Genomic DNA, 19,482 nt, shown 5'->3' on the forward strand with positions numbered 1-19,482 from the left:
ATGAAGCTCTCTTGCCTGGAAGCCAGCATGTGCCAGTTGAGGGCCCTTCCGTCCTCAGTGCGCACCATGCCTGGAGACAAGACCCAGAAACGGCTCTCGAATGTGGTAAGAGCTGGAGGTGGTAAGTGCTGAAGACTCAGAACCAGCTCTGACCATCAGGTATTTGGATGAAGATGGCCTCACAAAACAAAAGCAGCATGAATCCATCTACAAATAATGAAACTTCCGATCCTAAGAGTGCCCATCTTCCATTCCAACTTATAAAACAAGCCTCTAAAACTTCATAAAGGCATCTTACTGCAACTTGTACAATAAAAGTTGCTTGAAATGAAGTGTTGTTTGGCACAGGTTAAAGGCTACCACTCTTAGCACTGTTGGGGATATTTACCAAAGTCTTATCTGGTCCAATCATCTCTCTGATGAGGCGGCATCGACGCACATCATCTTCCAGATCAGCACCCACCTTCACTTTAAACCTGCGAAACAGGGACAGTTTAATGGCACATCAGATCTGTCCAACCTGGCAAAAACATCTGGGCTGTCTGCACAAGTGGCCATCTCTGCCAGTAATTCACAGAGAGCAGGCCTTGTGGCACAGTGGGGTAAGCCGCCATCTGGAATACCCACATCCCATATGGAAATGCTAGCTGTGTGAGTCTTGGCTATCCCATTTCCAATCCAGCTTCCTACTAACTCATCCTGGGAAGTAGCAGGTGACAGCTCAAATGCTTGGGCCCCTGCCACACATGCGGGACACCTGAATGGAGCTCCTGGCTCCTGGCTTTAGCCTGGCCCAGTCTTGGAAGCATTCGAGGACTGAGCCAGCAGTTGGAATCTCTGTCTAGTGTGTGTGTGTGTGTGTGTGTGTGTGTGTGTGTGTGTCTGTGTGTGACTTTCCTCTCCAATTAAGAAATAATTCTCAGAGGCCCGGCGCTATGGTGCAGTGGTTAAGGTCCTTGCCTTGCACGCCCGGGATCCCATATGGGCACAGGTTCTAATCCCTGCAGCCCCGCTTCCCATCCAGCTCCCTGCCTGTGGCCTGGGAAAGCAGTCCAGGACGGCCCAAAGCTTTGGGACCCTGCACCCGCGTGGGAGACCCGGAAGAGGCTCCTGGCTTCGGATCGGCATAGCATCGGCCGTTGCAGTCACTTGGGGAGTGAATCATCAGACGGAAGATCTTCCTCTCTGTGTCTCCTCTCTGTATATCTGCCTTTGCAATAAAAATAAAAATAATAAAAAAAAAAAAGAAATAGTTCTCACAGCACATTTTCTAGTAATTTCTTGTCCTTTCTGAAGCTTCAGACACATCACTAGGAAGCAAACCTGCAACTTGTCTATGTATTCAGTGTAAAGGTGATCACTCTCGGTTATCTGCAGATCTGTAGTTAAGGAAATGAAGAGAGAATCAGGTATTGAATGACTGGGTTTTTGCTGTGGCCCAAAAAGGAATTAAAAACAAACAAAAAAAGCCACAGTCAGAAGTAAAATGGGAGAACAGGGTCCCAAAGGATGCCGAGCGAGCCACTCACTAATAGCCCACTTCCACAGTGTGATTTACAAAGTGCCAACACTGGCACAGCCCTCCACGTGGATGGCTTCATCTTAAATTACCGCAGGGAGGCAGAGGCCACAGGCCTGCTTCGTCCGGAGCATGTGACCTGAGGCTCAGGAGGGTGTGTAGGTTGCCTAACAGGAGCAGCAGAGGGCGAGCCTCCCTGGCAGGAAGCTCCGTCACAGCTACTCAGTACTCAGCTACTGAGCTACTCAGTTCTCTAATTATTAGCTTCTTGCTCATGTGAAAGGCCGAGAGAGAGACAGGTAACGAAAGTGCTTCCACCTGCCAGCTCACTCCCCAAATACTCTCAACAGCCAGGTTACTCTGTCCAAGTCTGCCATGGGGAGCAGGGACTCCAGCACTTGAGCCATCACCTGCGGCCCCTCATCGTGTGCATTAGCAGGGAGCTGAGCTGAGAGGAGAGAAGGTACTGGAACCAGGTACTTCCATAATGGATGCAGGTGCCCCACACAGCCATTTAGCCACGGTAGCAAATGCCCACCCCTACTTGAACTATTCCCTGCATATGACTCTGCCCCCAGAAGAGTGTCTCTGGCCCCAAAGTGGATGCTGCCACTCAGGCCTGGGAACTGCTTCCCTGCCCACCTACCTCTAGGCCTGGCATACTCACGACTGAGATTGGTCCTCCTGTGGTCCAAAGTGCCCCCGGGTAGAGAACCAGGCACTTAGTTCCTGCTGCTGCCTTCTCCCTGTGCTTGGCACACAACCCCCTGAAGAAGCCATTTCTACACCAGGTGCAGCTTGGACTCCATGAGCCCCCATAGGTCAGGCTATGGGTGTGCAATCTGCAAAGCCTCCCCGCCTCCTCCCATCTCACTTGGGTATGCAGGAGGAAGACAGGAAGTGAGCACTTTCTGAGTGATTGCTCTGAGTCCACTTTGTCAGACACGGCAGTTTGAGGAGAAACCCGAGTGAACGCTGTCTCTCACTCACAGCCAGAGGACACGTGACTGAGAGGCTGACCAACCTGTCCCTGCTCACACAGGGAGCACTGGCAGGAGATGAGGGCAAAGGGCAGGATGAGGGCCCAGCATCATCAGGCGTCAAAGCCCCTTGCTACTGCTTCATGCTGCCTCCTTCAAGTTCTCAATCAGCCGGAGTTTGAGGAAAATTCAGCACCTCTCCACCTTAAGTGCCAGCAGGAATGACCCAAGATGCTGACAGGTTTGGATGTGGCAGGTGAGCTAGCCCCTCTGAGAGCTGTGAGCTAGCTCTAATGGATTACTATACTATGGTGGCACCTGCAACCAACAACCCCACTCTCCCCCCACAAGCTATCTTTCAACACTGAGGCTCTCACATTACAATTAGAATTTCTAACGCATCTTTGACAAAGAATGGTCTAGACTGAAACATCTCTTTGGTATCTTCATGCAGGATTCCCTCTGGCTTCATCAGTACCTTTAATCCTGGGTTTCTCTCCACTGACTGAATCCCTTGTGCCACCAACTAGCGAAGACAAATCTATGAGCATGCAGTCACTCACCTGGTCCAGCCGTCCTTCAGCGCCTCTGCGCAGCGCTGTGGGGAAATAAACACAGCCATCAGTGCACAGGGACCTCGGGTCACTCTGAGCAGCAGCTCCCAAACAGCAGGCCTGTAGCTTGCACTACAGGAACATTCCTGCTAAGGGCTGGGGTAAAGCAGCAGCAGAAAGCCCAAGCACCAAGGACCCTGCCACCCATGTGGGAGACCCAGAAGTCGTCCACAGCTCCTAGCTTCAGTCTGGCCCAGCACTTTCTGTTGCAGCTCTCTGTGGAGGGAACCAGTGGATAGAAAAATTCCTCTCAGTTTCAGCGTGATGGCTCAATTGACTAGTCCTCCCCTTGTAAGCACCGGGATCCCTTACAGGCGCTGATTCGTGTCCCAGATGCTCTACTTCCCACTCAGCTCCCTGCTTCTGACCTGGAAAAGTAGTGCAGGCTGGTCCAAAGCCTTGGGACCCTACACCTGCATGGGAGAACAGGAAGAGGCTCCTGCCTCTGCATCAGCTCAGCTCTGGCCATTGCAGACATTTGGGAGTGAACTGGCAGATGGAACATCTTTCTCTCATTCCTTCTCTCTGTAAATCTTTCTAATAAAAACAAATAAATCTTTGAAAAACAAAATAAATAATAATATTTTTAAAAAATACAGGAATATCCATGTTGAAATTTAGACTAGAAAAAAGCGCCAATGCTTTTGACATCTCATATGGGTACCATGTGGGGTCCCTACTGCTCTGCCTCTGAGCCAGCTCCCTGCTAATGCACCTAGGAAAAGCAGTAGAAGATGCTCCAAGTGCTTGGGCCCACAACACACACATGAAGCCCAGATGAGACGCCTGGCTTCTACCTGGCCCAGCTCTGACTACTGCAACCACACAGGGAATGGAGATTCTCTGTCTCTGTAACGTTCAAATATATCAACAATTCTTACAAAAAAACAAAACAAACAAAAAAACCACATACACACAAGAAAGCAGAAGTAGCTCAGACAACAATAAAGTTCCTCCTATTTGCAGGGTACCTTTCTTTCCTCATATCTACAGAAACCATTTATCACAACAGTCCTGGAAGGGACCTGCAGTATTATTAAAAGAAGAATCAACCTTCTTTTAAAAAAGTTATTTTCATTTCAAAACCAGAGTTACACAGAGAGAGAAAGAAAGAGAGCTTCCATCCACTGGTTTACTCCCCAGTGGCCCGAGCTGAGCCAATCCAAAGCCAGCAGTCAGAGCTTCCTCTGGGTCTTCCATGTCAATGCAGGGTCCAAAACCTTGGGCCATCCTTGCTGCTTTTCCAGGCTATAAGCAGGGAGCTCTATTAGAACGGAAGTAGCTGGACAGGAATTGGCAATCACATGAGATTTTGGTGTTGCAGGCAGAGCTTAACCTACCCTGCCACAACATTGGCCCAATATCTCTCTTTAAAAAAAAAAAAAAAAAGAATACACTGGGCCCAGCTGTGGCCTAGTAGCTAAAGTCCTTGCCTTACATACACTGGAATCACATATGGGAACCAGTTCATGTCCTAGCTGCTCCACTTCCTATCCAGCTCCCTTCTTCTTGGCCTGGGAAAGCCGTTGAAGATGGCCCAAAGCCTTGGGACGCTGCACCCACATGGTAGACCTGGAAGAAGCTCCTGGCTTCAGCTTGGCTCAGCTCAAGCTGTTTAGGCCACTTGGGGAGTGAACCAACAAATGGAAGATCTTCCTCTCTGCCTTTCCTTTTCTCTGTAATCCTGGCTTTCCAAAAAGAATATATAAATCTTAAAAAAAAAAAAAAAGAAACGCGCTACACTGTGGCATCCATAGTACTAGATGGGAGAGCAACAAGCAGAAGTGAGCCTACCCGTCTCTCTCCCAAATTCTATGTCCCATTCCAGCCAATAATGAACTCAGAAAGCAGCACAGGAGTTTGGACTGATTAATGATACCACTTGGGAGGCCCACATAGCAATCTGAGCGCTTGGTTTCAAGAACTGGACCTGCTCCCCATCCCGGATCCTGCTAATGCATACTCTGGGAGGCTCGGGTACTTAGTCGCTGCAACCCAGGGGACAGACCTGGAGTGAGTTCCCGGTTTCTGCCTTTGGCCGGGTCCACCTTGGTCATTGCGGGCATGTGGGGGGTGAACCAGATGATGGAAGAACACAACTGCTGTGTATGTGTGTGCAGAAAATAATACAAATCAAAAACAAAAATCTTCAAGGGACAGGTGTGTACAGGAACTTATTTTAGAGCCAGTGGGTCAGAAACTGGGATGACACCGTGGGCTTGCGTCACAGGCATTTATGCGGGGCAGTGCTGTGAGACTGAGCCTTCAACCTTGGAGTCCCACCCTAACTCCAGGCTGGTAGTGTCAGAACTGAACTGAACTGAACTGAACTGAACAACAGGACCCTAAATTGGTATGCACAGGGACTGGAGAACAGGTCCGGGTAGGCAAAAACCCCACATGGGTGGGGTCAGAAGGAAAGGACAGAGTAAGGACGTGTACCAATCAGAAGGAAAGACAATGTGCTCTTCATGCTCAGCCCATCTAGAAGACCAGGCGCAGTGCCTACCTGCCTCAGCAGCTCATCCGAGTACCCTAGCCAGGCGCACGATGTGGTGTACGCTGGGTAGCCATGGGTCATCATCTGCTCTTCTACAAAAAACACAACACTTTCCAGGGACTTCCAGCATTAGAGCTGCCTGGAGCCACACTGCACTCAGGCACCAGTGCAGGCTCCTGGGGACATCAAAACGGGCTGACTGGGACACCCCAAGGGCCCTCCGTGCCCCCTCCCTGCCCCAAGCGTGACCCTTGAGCCCAACTTCAGCTCTGCAATGGGAGGTCACACCCCGGAGGCTTCTTCATCCAGCCAAAGGAGAGACATACTTCACAGTGCATCATGACGGCAAACGCAAGGAAGGGGGAGTGTCGTGACCCACCTCTTTCTTTTTTACCAGCTTGAGATTTCTGCAGTATGTCTGGAAAAGACAAAAAGCATCACTCACTCTTTCGGACAATGAGATAGAAGGCTACCAAGCAAGGGTGAGCAGAACGCACTCCACTATACCACACAGGCACCACTCACTGTAGGCTTCCTCTTCGGTCAGGACATCGGTGATGTAGCGGAAATCGATGCAGGACACCAGTTTCTTGGGGTCCTAGTGGCAGGAGAAAGGGCCCAATCAATGATGTATCTCAGCAGGATTTGTGTATAGTTACCCAATGTTGTCATTCCTTGGTGCACAGTCCTTCTGAGGCTCTCACTGCCCCTGACAAGCCCTGAGTTCCTCAGGCCCTGAGGCCTTGTTCCAAATGACCACAGGGGCCAGAGCCGAGCCAATCCAAAGCCAGGAGCTAGGCCTTCCTCTGGGTCTCTCATGAGGGTTCGGGGTCCCAGGTTTTTGGACCATTCTCCACTGTTTCCCAGGTCATAAGCAGGGAGCTGGATGGGAAGTAGAACAGCCAGAATATGAATTGGTGCCCAAATGGGATGCTGGCACCTGCAGGTAGACAATTAGTCTGTGGAACTACCATACTGGCCCTTCTGGTGACTTTTTTTTTTTTTTTTTAAAGATTTATTTTTATTATTTTTTCATTGGAAAGGCAGATATACAGAGAGGAGAGACAGAGAGGAAGATCTTCCGTCCGATGATTCACTCCCCAAGTGAGCCGCAACGGGCCGATACTATGCCGATCCGAAGCCAGGAGCCTCTTCCGGGTCTCCCACGCGGGTGCAGGTTCCCAAAGCTTTGGGCTGTCCTCGACTGCTTTCCCAGGCCACAGGCAGGGAGCTGGAAGGGAAGCGGGGCTGCCGGGATTAGAACCGGCGCCCATATGGGATCCCGGGCGTGCAAGGCGAGGACCTTTAACCACTTGCGCCACCGCGCTGGGCCCCCTTCTGGTGACTTTTAAACCATCTACTTTGGCAGCCACAAACCACACAGCCCTGCTAAAGGCTGATCTTGACTCAGGAAGAAGGCTCCCGAGGCTCCTGGGCTGCCCTCTACCATGGTAAACAGCTGAGACAACGTCCTGTTTTCTCTGGTCCCTAGGGAAGTCCACTGCTTCCACAATCTTCAACAACATGCTGCTGGCTTTCCTTTCATTTTGCTGGTAAATACAAACAAGGGCCTTCTTTTGTAGCCAAATTTCTAGCAGTCACCCAAAGTACCCACACAGGGACAGGTGCAGAGTGGTGAGGCATCCAAGCTTCATGCTTGGATTCAAAGCCAGATCCTCTGAGTCCCTTCCCCTTCAACATGCCCAGAGTACTGTCCCCCAGCAGTGAGGTGCTCGTCCCTGCCACTGACAGGTCAAGCAGAAATGCACATCTTTCCAATTCAATGTTGAGTTCTCTGGCTCTGGTATTGCACAGCAGATACAACAATGGTCTTGATGGCGTGGCCAAAATGATAGCTTGGGGGCCAGTGCAGTGGCCAAGCATGCTAAGCCTTTGCCTGTGGTGCCAGCACTGCCTGTGAGTGCCAATTTGAGTCCAGCTGCTCTATTTCTGATCCAGCTCCCTGCAGATAGTCTGGGAAAGCAGTGCGGGATGGCTCAAGTCCTTAGGCTCCTGCACCCACAAGGAAGACCCAGAAGAAGCTCCTCACTCCTGGCTAAGCTCTGGCCATTGAGGCTATTTAAGGAGTGAACCAATGGATGGAAGCTCTCATTCTGTCTCTCTTTCTCTTTGTATAACTCTGCCTTTCAAATAAAAATAAATAAATCTTTTAAAAATAAGGAAAAAGAAAAGAGCTTGTGGGGGTACTTTTCTTGTTCAGTCTTTGGCTCTGTGAGGTTCCTGGACAATCTGTAACACTCATCTTCTCCCAGTCACCTAACAGGCTCAGACACTGGGCATCACGTGGTACACACCCACAGCGAGCAGGCAAGATGTCAACAGCCCCCTTCCCATAGCTCCACTGGCCTGCATGAGCACAGCCACTGCTACTTCAGCAATCAGAGGAGATTATAACCTACTGCTTTCACCACTGAAGTGAATCACAGATACTCCTGCATATGTTTACCATTATCAAGAAGGCCAATAATTCAGGAAACGTACTACATTAACACACAACTAAAATAACAGGAGGCCTACTACTCACCATGTCCACAAGCATCTTCCACAGTGGCTGAAAGAAAAAAGAGAAGATTTATCAAACATGCACAATGACAATTTTTCTCCTGACAGTAAATGTACAGCAGGCAAGCTGCTTCCAGACATCTGGTCTACCTCTCCCTCCTGGTATCCAAGCCTTCTGCTGCATCCCAACCTTTCTCTTTCGTTATTCCTTCCCCTCTTCCTGACGCCTTCCTAAGCAGCCCCGAAGATGTCCTGACTACTGCCCACATCGCTAGGGGAGAAGTAACTAGGGAATCCCATAATCCCCTGTGTGTCCTGTGGGGACCCTGCAGTGCAGGGGCCTTCTGCCTTTAGATGACTGCTTGTACAGCGAGCCACTTGCGGTTTTGTGGCAGCACCCAGATGAGGAGGTGAGGGGATTACCTTTCCCTCCTGCTTGGCCCACAGGTCCCATATGGCATTGAGGATGGCTGCTGTGGCCAGGTGCACCACGCCTTTCTCAGGACCGATCTGGTAGGAAGGAAGAAAGTGCAACAGCCTGTCTTCCACTTGAAAAGCACATGCAGGTCTTTTAGCCATGGACATGCTTCAAGAATAGAAAATCAACAATGGAAACTTACCTGCAGGCTAAGGTTTTTAAGGCTCTACACTGGGAATATAACATTAATAAAAAGCAAATATTACCCATTCACCCTGACCCAAGCCAATCCAAGATCAGATATCACATTTGGTTGTTATGCTTTACTAGCATTTCAGCTGGAGCACTTTCTCCCCTTATTCTATATATGACACTGGCATTTCCAGAACTGACAGGCCAAGTGATTTGTTGAGTGTCCTTCAATTTGAGTTGGTCTGGAGTTCCTTCATTAGATTTGGGCTACACATATATGTATGTTGGCATGAATATTCCATAAGGAATGACAGCGTCTTATGTTATTACCTTTTACTGCTTTGGTAAGTTTCAATCTATTTGGCTTCTGTACTATCAAATTACCATTTGCCTCTTCTAAGTAAGGAGGTTGCTAGTGCCCCCAAAGTTTAGGACACACTGATGTCCTAAACTAGTTGTGCCCGTGGAGGTTGCAGTATGATTTTTCTAATGTTACCATTCCTCTTACATTTAGTGGCTTGTATCCTAACGTAGTGAAGGGTTTTCTCTGTCCTTCACTTACTATCTGGATGAACTCATACATTTCTTATTGGATTTAATGAATCTGTTAAGTTTTGAACAGGCTTTTGCTCTCCCAACTCGGGCTCGACCTTAGTCTTTGGTTAATGGTCAATAGATTACAATTTGGTATTTAGGAAGTGGGCCCAGTTGGAGGTTGTTGGGTCATGGAAGAGGGGACTTGCCCTTGAAAAGCAGTACTTGCGAGAGGATGGGCTATTCAAGCTGAATTCTGCCAACATTCTCTTATCTCCCTGGCTAGCCAGACAATTTTTCCCTCTGCTTCTAAATTAACGGGTCACCCAATCTCTAAACCTTCTTTCCTCAGCCGCCTCTCTCTCAGGTCCTTTAGTAAAAGCAATGACATGTACAGCAATATAGGGTTGTAAGTTGATACTATCGCCTTTATTTTGTTAGCTCCAGATCTGTCAATGAGGGCTTCTTCAAGATGATACTTTTCAAGGCAGTTTAAAATTGCTTTGTAGAGGGGCCCGGCGCGGTGGCGCAGTGGTTAAAGGTCCTTGCCTTGCACGCCCAGAATCCCATGTGGGCGCCGGTTCTAGTCTCGGCAGCCCCGCTTCCCTTCCAGCTCCCTGCCTGTGGCCTGGGAAGGCAGTCGAGGACGGCCCAAAGCTTTGGGACCCTGCGCCCGTGTGGGAGACCCGGAAGAGGCTCCTGGCTTCGGATTGGCATAGTATCGGCCCGTTGCGCTCACTTGGGGAGTGAATCATCAGACGGAAGATCTTCCTCTCTGTCTCTCCTCTCTGTATATCCGCCTTTCCAATGAAAAATAATAAAAATAAATCTTTAAAAAAATTGCTTTGTAGAAAAGTAAAAAATAAACTTCCAGGCACCACAGAAAGTATCCTCTTTTTCACTGATGGCAGACTGAACAGTTGGGAAAAACACCTGGTATTAGACAAGGGTGAAGTCTGGGTGTCTGGGTTTTTGTTACTGTGTAAGCATCCTCTGTGGGGAACTTCACTTTTCCAGGCCTTGGACTTGAGCTTCACATGTGGATCTGTACACACAGAAAATGCGAGGACTGTCCCACATCAACTATGCCTGTTTCTCTCCTTACCTGCCTCCCACAATGCCCATAATAAACCCATCAGCGCTCTGACCATTCAGCTCTGCATCCTGCAGACTTCTTTGACGCATTCAGCAGGGGTGGGGTGAGAAATAAGGGTCCACAATCAACATACACAGAAAGGAAATGATTACCTCAAAATACTGATTTCTTCAATGGCTCATATCCTAACCTAATCTGAATAAGCGATTTTACTTTAAAACTGTAAGCTCATCACTATTTTCACATTTGTGGCAAAGAACATCTTAGAGCTAAGTATTATTGTTACTTATGGAAGTCTTACCCATCTCAGCTGCCCATCACTGGTGAGCTGCCTGTAGAAGTTTCTGAAGTTACCAATAATGTCCTTGAAGTCCTTGTTAAGGACATGCTGGGCAAGGGCATTCACAGCACAGACAACTGTTACAAGAAAAAAATCATTTTATGATACAGTTCCATAGGCCCTGGGATTTCCCCTGCCCTCTCCCCTAATCTCCCCACCCCCCACTGAGTTATCCCATATCATTACAACAGCATAGTTTCTCATAAACAGCCATAAGTCCATCATTGCAGGCATGGACAATGGCAGAGAGTCCAGCATCCCATTGTCAAGACACTCCAACAGTTACACTGGGAGTCCATCCTCGATCCGGAAGTAGAGATGCACACTGCACCGTATCCTCACATCTGGACATGACAATCTCCACTACAAGTCACTATATATCCCTCCAAGTGAAAAGCAACCAAACAAAATCAACAACAGAAAGAAAAACAGAAATTTACAATGCCATGAAGTTAAACAACATGTTACTGTATAGGATAGTCTCTATTACACAGTTACTATACATCCCCTTAAATTAAAAGCCACCAAACAGAATCAAAAACAGGGGGAAAAAAAGCCAGAAATCTACAATGCCATGAAGTTAAATAACATGCTACTGAATGACTAATACGTCACTGAAGAAATGAAAAAGAAAACCAACAACCTTCTTGAAGAAAATGTTTTGATACAAAGGCGGCATGCTAAAACATCAAAACACCAGGAACAAATAAATATGGGGACTTTAGAGGAAAAATTGCAAATACAAAACGTGTTTTTAAAAATTGTCCCAAATGTCTTCAGTGGTTGTCACAATATCATACAAGTAGAACAGTTTTTACTCATATACCTAGTTTAATTGCTAAGTACAGCAAGCACATTTTGATTGGTTATCATGTAAAAAGAGAACCCTACCTAGAACCACAAGTTAAACAGTATTCCTTGCCTAGGGCAGGTGGTTTGTCTAGCAGCTAAGTTGTTACTTGGGATGCTAGGCTTGGGGCTGGCATTGTGGTACAATAACTCAGCCCACTAAGAATTCTGTAATCCACTCAGACATTGTTGTTTGCCCTTGTGAGATGGATTTCGAAACCGATGTGAGCTTGCGAGTTAGTGTTGCTGGTACATGTCTTGGTGAGTGGGCCTTTAACAATTCACACACAGGAGTACAATTAAGGCCATGCCATTTCTGGACACCTTATTGTGTGCCTAACCATTCCCTTAGAATCTGGCCCAGACATGTAGTGCACCTTCTGGCAATGGCTTGCTGAGAATCCTACAAGTTGATGGAAGTGATGGGAGTATGAGCTGAAACTGCTACGGTGATAAATGCAGTTACTGTGACCTTAAATGTTAACCTGTCCTTGCAACTCTTGGCAGCACAGAAAATGTATTTGTTTTAGCCACTTTTATAAATTTTTGGCTAGAGGAATTACAGGGTACTTTTATTTATATCTTAAAGATATTCTTTTAATTATTGTTTGTTTATGGCGTTGTAGAGCCTGAAGTTGTAAGGGCAGGCTAGTGACATTTCTTGTCTTGGATCCTTATGTTTTTTTCCCTTTTGATGTATTTCTCCCATTAAGTGATAGGTAAGTTGTAGAAACAGAAATATAGTGGGAATGTATTACTAATATGTAGGTAACCACATGTGCCTTGGCCTTGGAGTCCTGGCTATCACCCAATGGCTACAATTAAAAAATGAATAATGACTTGCTTTGAAGAAACTGATTATAGTAATTTACAGAATTATCTTTAAGAGCACCTAGTTGATCATGAAATAGAAAATTGATTGAATATCTGTGCATGCCAGCTTGGCCATGAAGTTAAAAAAAGAACAATCAAACGTGTGTGCAGAAGTTTCTGATGTGTGTGAGTAAATAAAAAGGACAGCTTCTTGAGCTGTAACAAGAGGGCACCAAATGACAGTGTCCGTCTCTTCTTATCACTGACTTCACACACCCTTCTTGAGCTCCGAACTCGGCTGGAGCTAGCCTCCAGCAGGATACAGCTCAAGTACTAGGGCCTGCCATCCACATGAGCCCCCCAGGCTCCTGGCGTTTCAGGCTCCTGGCTTTGGCCCGGCCCAACCCTGGCAATTTTGACCATCTCTCCCTCTATCTCTGTAACTCTGCATTTCAAACAGATAAATAAACAAATCTTTAATTTGGAAAAGTGCCTGATTCGGGCCCAGTGCAATAGCATAATGGCTAAGGTCTTCGCCTTGAATGCGCTGGGATCCCATGTGGGCACCAGTTCTAATCCGGCAGCTCCACTTCCCATCCAGCTCCCTGTTTGTGGCCTGGAAAAGCAGTTGAGAACGCCCAAGGCCTTGGGACCCTGCACCAGTGTAGGAGACCTGGAAAGAGGTTCCTAGCTCCTGGCTTCAGATTGGCACAGCACTGGCGGTTGTAGCCACTTGGGGAGTAAATCATCAGACGGAAGATCTTCTTCTCTGTCTCTCCTCTCTGTACATCTGCCTTTCCAATAAATACATTAAAAAAAAAAGAAAGAAAAGAAAAATGCCTGATTCAAGCCCCAGCTTCTCTGCTTCTGACTCCATGTCCTGCAATGGCGCCCTGGAGGCAGCAGACAGGCTCTCAAACACTTGGGTCCCTGTCACCCATGTAGGGAAAGCCCAAGTGTTACAAATCCCAAACTCTGCATGCACATAAAGCCATGAATGGTAAGTTCCACACTGGAGCTCAGGTGGCATCTCCCACGTGTACCAAAAACACTGTGCTAAAGAACCTTCAGGCTATGTATATAGACTGTACGTGAAACACAAATTTATTTCATGGCTTTACGTGGGTCCCACCCCACCAAGATATCTCCTTATGTATATGTAAATATTTCAAAAATTTTTTCAAGTCCAAAATGTAAGACACTTCTGGTCCAAGCAGGTGGGATGAGGGAAACTCCACCTGCAGCACCTCAGGCTCCGTGGAGCAGCCCCCAGATGGCTGTGCAGTGCTGGATGCCAAGCAGCCATTCTGGAAGCACTAGGGCTTTTGTGAATGAGGTACATAATTCTTCCAATCCACAACCCCATCTCCTGGAATTGTGACAAGGAGTCCTCCTCACTCCTTGATGGTTGATGCTCTTGGAATAAAGAAAAGCTGTGTCAGTCAGGGATGCAAGCTAGGGTTTGCCATTATCCACAACTAACCTGTCTCCTGAAATCAGCAACACTTAACAAAGCTAAGGATGACCTCATCTTTGTGGCTCTAAGAGATGACAAGAAACGTGAGTGACTCATATCTTTAGTATGTGGATCTTTTTTGTTCAACAGGAAGCTCCTGTAAGAAATGAACTGAAATTGATTGCAACCCATAGAAATCTGGGTTGTGGTCGTCTGCCTTCAGCGTAGAGAAGAGCCTACGTCAGGTCTACATATTCAATGGGCTGGAAATTCACGTAGAAAATCTTAGCCCTGGGGTTGGCACAGTGGCACTACAGTCTAATTCCCCATCTGCAGCGCCAGCATCCAATAAGTGTGCCGGTCCATGTCCCAGCTGCTCCACTTCCAGTCCAGCTCTCTGTTTCTGGCCTGGGAAAGCAGTGGAGGACGGCCCAGTGCCTTCAGCCCCATATCCATGTGGGAGAATGAGAAGAAGCTCCTGGCTCCCAGCTAAGGATCAGCTTAGCTTTGGTTGTTTTGGCCATTTAGGGAGTGAACCAATGGATGGAAGACTTCTCTCTGTGTCTCTCCTTTTCTCCCTGAAAAAAAAAAATCTTCCTTTCAAATAAACAAAATCTTTTAAAAAAATAAAAAATTTTAGGAGAAGAAGAAGAAAAAAAGACAAACTTTGGTGTTGCTGACTAAACAGTGCATTTCTCTTGTGACTTTACGCCCTGGGACCTCAATGCCTCAGGATGCATCAGCATGAGACAACCATTACGACAGAGTGTCAGACCCCTGGGGGTATATGAACCCAGAAGGCTTCTATCTGCTTTTTGGCCTATTTAAAAATTCTTCCATTTTAAAAAAAAACATTCATTTATTTTTATTGGAAAGGCAGATCTACAGTGAGAAGAGATAGAAACATCTTTCATTCACTGGTTCATTCACCAAATGGACTCAATGCTGGAGCTGAGCCAATCTGAAGCCAGGGGCCAGGAGCTTCCTCTAGGTCTCCCACGTGGGTGCAGGGTCCCAAGGCTTTGGGATGTCCTCGACTGCTTTCCCAGGCCACAGGCAGGGAGCTGGATGGGAAGTGGAGCCACCAGAATAGAAACCAGAAATCATAGAGGATCCCGGCACTTGTGATAGGACGATCAGCCAATTGAGTTATTATGCTGGGCCCCATTTTCAACTGCTAAAACTATTTTGGTCTACATCGCACATGTCTTAAACCTGGGTACAAACCCCCGAAATTGACAACACCAAGAGTGACCCCCTAACACAAACAATGAAATCTGGGTAATAAAGAGTTTGTGTTCCTATTCCAGAAAGATCTAAAATCTGAACTACTTCAGGTGATAGGCTTTAAGGATAAGAAAAATGAGGCTGGGCCCGGCGTAGTGGCCTAGTGGCTAAAGTACTCACTTTTAATGCACAGTGATCTCATATGGGCGCCAGTTCTAATCCCGGCAGCTCCACTTCCCATCTAGCTCCCTGCCTGTGGCCTGGGAAAGCAGTCGAGGATGGCCCAAGCCTTGGGACCCTGCACCTGTGTGGGAGACCCGGAGGAGATTTTTTGTATTGGCTCGGCTCCGGCCATTGCAGCCTCTGGGGCAGTAAACCATCAGACAGAGGATCTTCCTCTCTGTGTCTCCTCCTCTCTATACATCTGCCTTTCCAGTGGAAAATAAATAAATCTTTTTTAAAATTAAAAAAAGGTTTAAAAAAATTATTTATTTTTATTACAAAGTCAGATATAGAGAGAAGAGGAGAGACAGAGAGGAAGATCTTCCGTCCCATGAGTCACTCCCCAAGTGAGCACAACAGCCAATGCTATGCCGATCCAAAGCCAGGATCCGGGAACTTTTTCCAGGTCTCCCACACATGTACAGGGTCCCAAGACTTTGGGCCATCCTCGACTGCATTCCCAGGCCACAAGCAAGGAGCTGGATAGGAAGTGGAGCTACCAGGAATTGAACCAGCGCCCATATGGGATCCCGGCAAGTTCAAGGTGAGGACTTTAGCTGCTAGGCCATGCCGCCGGGCCCATAAATCTTTAAAAACAGAAAAACAGAAACATGGGGCTGGCATCGTGGCTAAGTTGCTATGTACAATACAAGCATCCCACATAGGTGCCCTTTAGAGTCCTGGCTACTCCACTTCTGATCCAGCTTCCTGCAAGTGTCCTGAGGAAAGCAGCAGCAGATGACCCACATGGTTGCACCCACGCCATCGCCATCGGAGACCCAAAGAGAGTTCTCGCATCCTGGCTTTGCCCTAGTCCAGCTCTTTGGCAATTGTGGCCATTTGGTGAGTGAACCAGTGGATGGAAGGTCTCTCTCTCTCTTGCTTTGCCTCTTAACTAAATAAAACCTTCTAAAAATGTGAACAAAAGATACTCAACCCATAGTGGTGAGCACCATAGCCTTCAAAGGGTTTTAGACTTTGTAACATTCATGACTCTAGATTTGAAGACCAGGGATGTTCAACCAGAGAAGTCTAAGCAAATATTACAAAGTCAAAAATACTCTGACATCTGAAACACTCTGGGACCTAGAGATTTCAGATAAGTGACATTTCACCTATAAGGATGTGCCATGAGGACTCACCAGTGACCACAAATGCTCCACTCTCTGGGGGAGGAGGGTCACTGGTTACTGGGGCATGTTAGGTATGTGTTATGTACATGTTACGTATGTGTGCGGCAGGAAACACATGGAACATCACTGTAATTGCTGCTCAGTTTCACCATAAACCTAAAATCACTAAAAAATAGCCTTCTAAAAAACCATAAAAGCAGCAGGAAAAAAAATGAGAACAGTGGATATAAAAAACAACACAAGAATTGAGAAGTACCTAACAGTCACAGTGGTCCATTCCAGCTATGAAAATGCCCTCCCCTCCACCCTGCTTCACACACAAGCACGCTCTTTGCTGTCCTGAAGAATCTCCCTTTCTCTCTGTCTGTCTCTCACGAATGGATGGTTAGCTAAGTAAGTGGATCCAAGCAGCAGGAGACCCAGCATGCACTAATGAACTTGTCATCTTCCATGTGGGTGCTGGGTCACCCATGTGGTGCGACCGCAATGAGTCAACAGAAATTGCAGCAAGGTTAAAGTGAAAGTGGATCTCACACACTGTGGTCTGAGAAAGACGGAAGCCAACAACATCGGCTCAGGAAAAGCTACTTATTAGAGCCTTGAAGACATGGAAACTGATTCAGTCCTGTCTGGGCCACCTGGCTAGAACAAAAATGGAGGAGTAAGGGTCAAAGAGTCAAGAGGTCAAGGAGCAGGGCCCTCATCACTGACCTCGGGTGCCTAGGGAGTGTCCCTCTACTGTGCATCCAAGTCAGCAAGCTCGATGTCGTCCCATCACAGACAGGGGTCCTGAGGGTCTGTCCTGCCTGATGTGCAGTACAGAGCAAGACACAACCAGCGACGAAGTGACAGAGGCAGCTGAAGCACTGCTCACAATTGTCTTGGCCAGTGGTCACTGCTTGGGGGAAGACTTTTAGATGGTAAACCACTGGCTTAAGGGAGCGGGACATACTGAATCACTGCCTAGAAATCGCCTACCTACTCTGAGACTCACCTCCAACCATCCCCACTGCTCTGACACTGTCTCCAAACCTCCTACACAGTGAAACTGTCCCTACCTCCTAGTCCCTTACGTGAATGGGGTCCCACCATCATCTTCAGACAACCTGTGATACCTAACACGGCGCTGCGCTTACATTTCCCTTCACTCCCAAGGGTTCACCCCAGCACTCAGGGTACAGAGTTTCTGAGCTTTCTAGAATTTATTACTCCAGTATTTTCAACTTGCAATTGATTGAATACCCAGATGTAGAATCTGCAGCCATGGGGGCTGACTGCGGACACTTTTTAACAACAGTCAATCTTGCTTTTCCGGTAGCGGTGCCGTGCAGTGCAGATTGCTTGCTCGCAATCTGCAGCCATGCCGCCTGAGGGCCCCCTCCAGTCCATTCAGGTCTTTGGACACAAGAACGTGGCCACGGCTGTGGCGCACTGCAAACGGGGCGATGGCCTCATCAAGGCGAACAGGCGGGGATTGAAGTGATGACCCAGGTGCACACACTGCGGGAACCTGTCCTGCTTCTGGGCAAGGAGCGGTTTGCTGCATGGATATCAGTGTCCACATGAAGGGCGCGGTCACATGGCACAGATCTACGCTATGCATCAGTCCATCTCCAAAGCCCTGGGGCCTATTACCACAAATACGTGGATGAGGCTTCCACACAGATCAAACATCTTCATCCAGTATGGCTGCACCCTGCTGGTAGCTGACTCCCACCGCTATGAGTCCAAGAAGTTGGGAGGCCATGGTGTCTATTCTCACTACCAGAAATTGTACCAATAGGCTTAACACCAGTATCGGGGGTTGGCATTATAATAAACAGAGGTTGCAGGATTTTAAAAAGTAAACAAATAAGTCATTCTTGGGTAGGCATTTAACCTGGTGGTTAAGACGTTGTGAAGATGTCCAGGCCATGGGGCCAGCATTGTAATGTGGGAGGCAGAGTGGATGAAGCCATAGTCTGCAATGCTGGCAACCCACACGGGTGCTGGTTTAAGTCCTGGCTGCCCCACTTAGGATCCAGCTCCCTGATGATGCATTTAGGAAAGCAGTACAAGCTGGCTCAGGTCCTTGAGCCCCTACACCCAAGCGGATATCCAGTTGGGTCCCAGACTCCTGGCTGATCCAGACAGCCTGGAACAGTCCCAGCCACTGAAGTCAATGAACCAGTAGATAGGTCTCTCTTGTCTCTCCCTTTTGCTCAGTAATTCAGCCTTTCAAATAAATGAACATTAAATAAATTAATTAATTAAAAGATGCTATGGTCCTACATTGGTAGGTTTGATACCCAAATCCAGGCCTGATGCCAGCTTCCTGCTAATCAGACCCTGGGAGTAGTGCTAACTGCTCAAGCCACTGGGTGCCTGTTCCCAGGTGGCAACTGGACTGAGTTTCCTGTCCCGGATTTGGCCTCAGTGGGCATTTGGGGAATAAACCAGGAGAAGAATGGTAGCTTTCTTTATTTCCTTTCTCACGTCTCAAATAAATAAAATTAAAAACATTTGGCAACAGTGCTGTGGTATAGTAGGCTAAGTCTCCACCTGCAGTGCTGGCATTCCAAATGCCAGCATTTGAGTCCTGGCTGCTCCATGTCTGATCCGGCTCCCTGCTTGTGGCTTGGGAAAGCAGTGGAAGACAGTGCAAGTCTTTGGGTACCTATACTCCTGGCTTTGGATCAGCCCAGCTCTGGCCACTCTGACTAACTGGACACTGAGCCAGCAGCTGGAGGACCCCCTTTGTCTGTCTCTCCTTCTCTAACTCTGCTGCCCAAGAAAAAATAAAAGTCTTCAAAAAATTTTTAAATAATGATTCTCACACCAAAGTATAACCATTTGTCTCCTGTCCATCTACTTGCAAAAGGTGGAGATTTGTAGAACTCTTTCTTTCTTTTTTTCTAAGATTTATTTATTTTCCACTGGAAAGGCAAATATACAGAGACTAAAAGAGACAGAGAGGAAGATTCTCTGTCCGATGGTTCACTCCCCAAGTGGCCACAACAGCCAAAGCTGAGCCAATCCAAAGCCAGGAGCCAGGAGCCTCCTCCAGGTCTCCCACATGGGTGCAGG

At 47.6% G+C, this 19,482-nt stretch overlaps 1 protein-coding gene and 1 pseudogene across 2 annotated transcripts in view; one reads left to right on the top strand and one right to left on the bottom strand.

Moving 5' to 3' along the window:
• ENOSF1 (enolase superfamily member 1) overlaps positions 1 to 19,482 on the bottom strand; it is a 37,009-nt gene that overhangs the window by 8,388 nt on the left and 9,139 nt on the right. For both annotated transcript variants that reach the window (XM_040974031.1, XM_040974032.1), the window contains exons 3-10: positions 10,678 to 10,793; positions 8,560 to 8,646; positions 8,159 to 8,185; positions 6,139 to 6,211; positions 5,993 to 6,031; positions 5,623 to 5,705; positions 3,063 to 3,097; positions 389 to 476 (exon numbers count right to left, since the gene is read on the bottom strand). In XM_040974031.1, the coding sequence (XP_040829965.1) occupies positions 389 to 476; positions 3,063 to 3,097; positions 5,623 to 5,705; positions 5,993 to 6,031; positions 6,139 to 6,211; positions 8,159 to 8,185; positions 8,560 to 8,646; positions 10,678 to 10,793 (548 nt within the window). The remainder of the gene's footprint in view (positions 1 to 388; positions 477 to 3,062; positions 3,098 to 5,622; positions 5,706 to 5,992; positions 6,032 to 6,138; positions 6,212 to 8,158; positions 8,186 to 8,559; positions 8,647 to 10,677; positions 10,794 to 19,482) is intronic.
• On the top strand, positions 17,777 to 18,199 carry LOC121152142 (annotated as a pseudogene).

The sequence above is a fragment of the Ochotona curzoniae genome, unplaced genomic scaffold (genome assembly GCF_017591425.1).
Source record: "Ochotona curzoniae isolate NIBS_2020 unplaced genomic scaffold, NIBS_Ocur_1.0 contig_2364, whole genome shotgun sequence".
Taxonomy (NCBI): domain Eukaryota; kingdom Metazoa; phylum Chordata; class Mammalia; order Lagomorpha; family Ochotonidae; genus Ochotona; species Ochotona curzoniae.